This window comes from Ictidomys tridecemlineatus, chromosome 6 (assembly GCF_052094955.1).
Source record: "Ictidomys tridecemlineatus isolate mIctTri1 chromosome 6, mIctTri1.hap1, whole genome shotgun sequence".
Lineage (NCBI taxonomy): Eukaryota > Metazoa > Chordata > Mammalia > Rodentia > Sciuridae > Ictidomys > Ictidomys tridecemlineatus.
In genome coordinates, this window is record NC_135482.1 from 64434950 (window position 1) to 64442406 (window position 7457).

Genomic DNA, 7457 nt, shown 5'->3' on the forward strand with positions numbered 1-7457 from the left:
CATACTAACAAATTTTTTATTCAAAAGGTTTGGGGTAGTCCCTCAAATAATTTAGTCCAGGTGTCAGAATCCATACTTCAAGAAATATTATTTTTGCAGTCAGGTGTGATGGCCTATAATCCTAGTAATTCGGGAGGTTAAGGAAGGAGGATAGCAAGTTCAAGGCCAACTTCAGCAATTTAGTAAAACCCTCAGCATCTTAGCAAAACCCTTTCTCAAAAATTTTTAAAATAAAAAGGGCTGGGGAATTAGCCCAGTGGTAGAGGGCTCCTGAATTCAGTCCCCAGTAACACAACACACACACACAAACACATACAACACACACACACACGTTATTGTAGAAAGAGAAGATCTGGGTTTGCTTCCCAAATCTGCTATTTATTAATTTTTCAACTTTAGAAAAATTGCTTAACTTTAAAGAGATTCTTTTTCTCTCCTGTAGAATGGGAATGGCAAGACTCATCTGCTTAGGAAACCAAATGTGGTGGTGTACATTATAGAGAGAGGGGGAAAGACAGAGACAGAAGGAAGAATATTTTTTATGACTATTCTTCAAGACCCTGTTTAAGCTGGGTGAGGTGGCAACATGCCTGTAATCCTGTTACTAAAAGTTGAGGCAGGAGGATCATTGAGGCAATGTATCGAGACCCTGTCTCAAAATAAAAATAAAAAGGCTGGGGGATGTAGCTCAATAGTAGAACACCTCTGGGTTCATCCCCAGCATCACCAAAAAAAAAAAAAAAAAAGAAGAAGATCCCTTTTGACACCTTCCAATAAAGCCTTCTTTATTTCTCTTGTCAAAATTGTTTACTTTTTGCTTTTATTTCTCAGTTAATTTATATTCTCCTATTCTGGGTTGTAAATGCTTTGAAGGCATGGACATTGCCTTTTTCATAATTGTGTTATACATACCTCCTATGTGTAAGATACATATGAACACTAAAAAAAGTATTTTGTTTCCTAGGGTAATTTTTATTACAAATAGGCATATTAAAATTTTTACATATTGAAATAATATTAAGCAACACTATTATAACACTAGAAAACTCGGGCTGGAGATGTGGCTCAAGCGGTAGCGCGCTCGCCTGGCATGCGTGCGGCCCAGGTTTGATCCTCAGCACCACATACCAACAAAGATGTTGTGTCCGCCGAGAACTAAAAAATAAATATTAAAAATTCTCTCTCTCTCTCCTCTCTCACTCTCTCTTTAAAAAAAAAAAAAACTTGAAAACTCAGTGATGTGTTCATGCAAATTTTATAGCCATATGGATTTCTGAAAGTTTATTCATATAGGGAACTAGATTAAGGTCTTATTAAATAAGCCCCCCATCTCATTCTGTACCTCTCTACTTACTAGACGTGATGAGAGTTCAAGGAAACTGAGCACAGGTTTGCTGAATTAGGCTCAGTAACTATATTAATCTAATTCTTGTCAATTTTTTCAAGATACAACATAATTAAGCAATTAAAAACTATCCAAAACACTGGGAAAGATTATGAGATGCAAAACCTCTACATCATGCTGAGCAGAATTGATGACTACCAGAAAAAGGTGATGCAGGTCTGGACTGAAAAGCAGAAGTCTCTAGAGCAGAAACGAAGTCGGTGCCTAAAGAACATGATGTCCTTATTTAGCCAGGTAACCTGTTTTCCATTCTTTCTCTCTCTCTCTCTCTCTCTCTCTCTCTCTCTCTCTCTCTCTCTCTCTCTCTCTCTCTCTCTCTCCAGTGTGTTGTAAACAAGAATAAAACTGGTAATCTTTGAAAACAACATTTACCTGAAAGCACCATGTATATCAGTTTCCTTGGGCTGCTGTAACAAATTACTTCAAACTTGATAATTTAAAACAGGAATGAGGCTAGAAATTCTTGGGGTCAAAGTGTCATATGGTTGGTTCTTTCTGCAGGCTCTGAGGGAGAAACCTGCTCCATGTCTCTCCCCTAGATTGTGGTGGCTGTCAGCAATCATTGGCATTCCTTATCTTATAGACACATAATTCCAATCTCTGCCTTCAGATGGCCTTCTTCCCAGTGTGTCTTCTGACTCTTATAAAATCATGTCAGGGCTGGAGATATAGCTCAGTTGGTAGAGTGCTTGCCTCATATGCATAAGGCCCTGGGTTCAATCCCCAGCACTACACACACACACACACAAATCATTAGATTTAGGACACACCCAATTAATCCAGGATGATCTAATTTTGAGATTCTTAATTACATCTGCAAAAGACACTTATTCCAAATAAAGACACATTTGTAGATTCTGGGAGGACATATATCTTGAGACCATCTAACCCACTATCCCAATTTAGAAGTTCAGTGAATACTTGACAATAGGAATACTTGCTGGATCTCTAGATGATAAAAATATGAGAATAGGAGAGATTTCTTGAAATGCTCAATTGTTTCCTAGTCAATACACATCCACCAGCCTATAGATTGCCTCTTGAAGTCATTGCTTTCTATATGATTCCGAGTGGTTACTTTTCTACTCAAAACTATCAGGAAACCAATTTTAATGAATTTACAAAGAAGATAAAGGTTTAACTTACTTACATAGCACCAGGTGCAGAAGATTCTATACTCTTGCATCTTACTCATTATGTGCCAAAAACCCTTTTGATAACAATCAGTATGCTTTGGGGCATGATTATGACCTTCCAAAAGGTTCTTTGTCCTGAGATTATGTGCTTGGAAGTTCTTAGCACAATGTTCCTGGAGTTCTAGGAATATTTTTATATGTATATATCCTTTTCTTTCATTAACTTTAGCGGGGTGATTACTTTAGCCAGGCATGGTGGCACACACCTGTAATCCCAGTGACTCAGGGGTCTGAGGCAGGAGGATGGCAACATTCAAAGCCAGCCTTAGTAAGACAGTCTCTCAAAAAGTAAAAAGAGCTGGGGATATAGTTCAATGGTTAAGCGCCCCTGGGTTCAATCCCAAATACCAAAATTAAAACAAAAACAAAACATTGACCCTGGGCATGGTGCTGCAGGCTTACAATCCCCAGTGGCTCAGGATTAAAAAAAAAAAATTGCTTTACAAAATGTAAATTATTTGGAAAATGGAAGGTAAAGTGAGACTTCCCATCATAGCTGATCCAAATCAAATATTCTAAATTTTCCAGAAGAACTAATTTTAAATATTATAGTTCTTTGTTTAAAAAATGAATATAGCCCAAGTTTTGATTTGGCAAATATGGTTAGCCTACATGGAGTAAAGCAAGATAGGTTGGCAGTAACATGAATTTTCTAACAAGAATCACAATGTCTAAGGCATTTCAGAGGATAAATAAGGATCTGGGGTAATTAACATCAGAATCCACATGATGAGGTATGAGTATCAAGGCATAAAGAAGAGACAGGAACTAAAGCAAAAGTGTTAAGAGGGTAGATTATAAATAAATACCTTGACTGAATCAGGGTGGTGATTAAGAGGGTTAGCTCTAGTCAGGTACAGTGGTCCAGCCTGTAATCCCATAGGCTCAGGAGGCTAAGACAGGAGAATTGCCAAGTTCAAAGCCAGCCTCAGCAAAAGCGAGGTGCTAAGCAACTCAGTGAGACCCTGTCTCTGAATAAAATGCAAAATAGAATTGGGGATGTGGCTCAGTGATCGAGTGCCCCTGAGTTCAATCCCTGGTACAACCCCTCCCCCCAAAAAGAGGTTTAACTCTGCTATTAGACTGGGTTCAACTCAGTTTTGCTACTACTACCTAAGTGACTTTGGACAACTTGAGTTTTCTAAGCCTCAGATTCTCCCTATATAAGACTTGGATAATGATAGTACTTACCTCATAAATTTTTTATAAATACCAAATGAGCTGATATATGGAATGTACTTATCTCAGTGTCTGGCATTCAGTAAGTATTCACTAAATGTTAGTTAGCTATCATTACATTTGCATATGCATCACAATTTATAAAGTGCTTCCATGTATGTTATACAATTCTCATAGCAATCCTGTGTTATCACCCCTGTTTTAGAAAAAGAGGGGCTGGGGTTATGGCTCAGAGATAGAGTGCTCACCTAGCATGTGTAAGGCACTGGTTTCAATCCTCAGCACCACATAAATATAAAATAAAGATATTGTGTCCACCTATAACTAAAAATAAATATTAAAAAAAAGAAATAAGAAAAAGAGGTACAGATAAATTAAGAAAGTAATCCAAAGTCTCACAGCCTGGAAATGAGAGGACTAGGATTAGCACTTAAGTAGCATCAAGGTTTTTATATAACATAGCTCCTGTCTCTGAAATTGTGTATGTTGAAGATAGGGTGGAGGAGGAAGAGGCTTTGCAAATCCAAAGGAAAGAAGTACTCATAGTTTAGTCTAAGGTAAGTTTAGAAGAACTTCTTAAAATTCTGGCCTTTTCATCCCATGATTCCTTTTTTTTTTTTTAAACACTGGATCTAAGCCAAAAGGCTTAGAAGTGATAAGTTGATTCCTTTTTTCTTATGTATTCATTTTCAGCTCCAAGAGAAGTATAAATTGAATCTTAGTCTCCCTATCCACTTGATCATTGACAAAAATCAAATACCTACATCTACTGAATTTAGCCAACAGCCATTCCTAGAGTTACTATTTGAAGAGGAAAAAAAGTCTGACGCTTTCAAGAAATTTAGGTATGTGGTAGAAAGACTGATGTTAAATTTTGTTTGATTGCTCTGTGAAACAAAATGCTTTTTTAAAGTTATGCCCAACAGCTTCTGTTTCACTATAATTATGATATGGAACAGGAGTATTAATTTCCTTAGCTAATTTAACAAGAGATTTATTTATGTCTATTTTTACTTAAAAAATATTTAACACCTAATTTTGAGTACCTTATAAAATAGCTAAGAAACTGATTATTTTAACCATATCTAATAAGGAAACTTAGAAGCCTTAACTCTTGTTTTTTTGTTTTTTTTTTTTTGTCCTTTGCAATAGTAGAAATTGAGGGCTGGGGTTGTGGCTCAGCAGTAGAGCGCTCGCCTAGCATATGTGAGGCCTGGGTTCGATCCTCAGCACCACATAAAAATAAATAAATAAATAAAAGAAAGGTATTGTGTCCAACTAAAAAAATATTTTAAAAAAAATAGTGAAAATTGAACACTGGACACTAAGCTACATCCCCAGCCCTTCTTATTTTTTTTGAGACAAGGCTTTGCTAGGTTGCTGAGGTTTACCTCAAATTTTTCCTGCCTCAGCCTCCCAAGTAGCTAGGATCACATGGCTGTGCCGTGCCAGGCAGGAGCTTTGGAAAAAGGAAACGATATATGGCCTCCATACTTCATGACACTAAGAAGGTAGCTTAAAAATGGATTGGTAGGTACAGTCATGGAAATGCAGCTTTGTTAACTACATCAGCATATTCTGTTTTTCTATCCATTTATCTGTCATAGTGGGCATAACTAATGGTCTTCAGTGTAAGGGGAGGGCATAACTGAACAAGGTAGTGGTGAAGAGAAGAGGGGAGAGTAAGCTCATTTTGATTACTATGGAACTCAAAGCATTTGACTCTTTCACTTAAGGATCTTTGATTTTGCAGACAAGAAGATTGGATGAAAGCCATGTGGCATGCTGATCTGTCTACATCAAGCTACCCAATAACAGAAAAGATGTCAATACATTCACTGTGGGCCCAACTGGGTGGGTACCCAGATATTCCTAGATTGCTACAGTTAGATATTCAGTCTACCTTCAGAAAATCTCTCGCATCCATTCAATCACAGTAAGTAAAGAGTAAATATAGGACTGGGAATACTCTGGAAATTGGACTTTTTTTTTTTTTTTTTTTGTGTGTGTGTGTGTATTTGTGTATTTGTTTGTTTTATACAAGGGATTGAACCCAGGGCATCTTACCACAGAGCTACATCCTCAGCTCTTTTTATTTTTATTTTGAAACAAGGTCTCACAAAGTTGCTTATGGCCTCACTAAACTGCTGGGGTTGGCCTTAGCAATCCCCCTGTCTTAATCTTCCTGTCTCAGCCTCCCAAATTGCTGGGATCACAGGCATGCGACACCATACCCAGCTGGTTATATATCTTTTGTTTCCTTAATTTGACTTTCTCCTGTAGTACCAAAAGTTAAGTTCTTGGTGTGAGTTTAGACTCACATCAGTTAAATGTACATTTACAGGTAAACTCAGCATTAGCTAGTGTTTCTGTTAATAGGCCTGGAGATGTCACCAATAATATCAAACAAATAAACAAACCATTAGTTATAATAACATAAGCCTAATCTAATACTAGATAGGTCCACTTTGAATTCTACCCTTAGGGATTTGTTAATGGAAGTACCAGAAAGACCACTGTAGAATACTTTTATACACATTATGATTCAATGAGAAGATTTTAAATGCAGTTATCATACCTAGATCCAATTTGAGGTAAATTAGTAGAGTTGGTGGTGCACACCTACAGTCCTAGCAGCTCAGAAAGCTGATGTAGATCAGTTTAGCCTAAAGAGTTTGGGACCAGCTCGGCAACAGTGAAACCATGTCTCAAAACAAATACAAAAATAATTTGAGGTAAATTAGGTGCTTATATCCCAGAATACATTAAAGAGTTATAAAGAGTATGTGTAAGGTGATCATGTGGTTCTACATTTCCAAATTCTGTTTAATCAGTTTTTCATAAACCACTGGAAATCATTCCAGTGGAAGCAAGGAGTTTTAGAGTCTGAATTGCCTTTTTTTTTTTTAGGACAAAAAATTATTTAATGTGCTAAACAAAGAATTTTGAAAATTAAGCCAGGCATAGTGGTGTATGCCTGTAATCCCAGTGGCTCTGGAGGCTGAGGCAGAAGGATCACAAATTCAAAGCCAGCCTCAACAATTTATTAAGTCCCTAAGCAACCTAGCAATACCCTATCTCAGATTAAAAAATAAAAAAGGACGGGGGGTATAGTTCAGTAGTAAAGCAGCCCTGGGTTCAATCCCTAGCGCCAAATAAATAAATATCCAGAAAGTTGAGGCTTCTCCCTTCTTTCAACTTAGACCATTCAGTTTATAGTCAAAGGAGGACGTGGACAGCTTCTTTTCTCTTTTCTGGTCTAATGCTTCTGTTCCTACTTTTCCAGTTTGCTCTTGTGGTTAGTGATCCCTTAGGGATTAGAGTTCTGGGAAGGGAGGGTAGATAAGGGCAAAGGAAAATTTATTGGGCAATGTTACCGTTACATTTTCTAACATTGCTTTCTGAATGTGTCAGGGTTTTTGTTGTTGTTTTTTGTGGGGTTTTTTATTTTATTTTATTTTATTTTTGTATAAGGGCATTTAACCACTGAGACACATTCCTAGCACTTTTTATTTGAGACAGGGTCTCACTAAGTTGCTTAGGGCCTCACTAAGTCACTAAGGCTGAATGTGAACTTGCGATCCTCTTGCTTCAGCTTCCTGAGTCACTGGGATTACAGGCATGCGCCACCATACCTGGCTTGAACATGGAAGATTTAAAAAAAAAATTTTTTTTTA

The 7457-nt window shown here is 37.2% G+C and overlaps 1 protein-coding gene across 1 annotated transcript in view; it reads left to right on the top strand.

Annotated features, from left to right (window-relative positions):
* Window positions 1–5720, top strand: part of Fam186a (family with sequence similarity 186 member A) — a 60035-nt gene extending 54315 nt beyond the window's left edge. The window contains exons 5-7 of the mRNA XM_078015848.1: window positions 1447–1639; window positions 4474–4625; window positions 5534–5720. Coding sequence (XP_077871974.1) covers window positions 1447–1639; window positions 4474–4625; window positions 5534–5720 — 532 coding nt within the window. The remainder of the gene's footprint in view (window positions 1–1446; window positions 1640–4473; window positions 4626–5533) is intronic.
* The last annotated feature ends 1737 nt before the right edge of the window (window positions 5721–7457 follow it).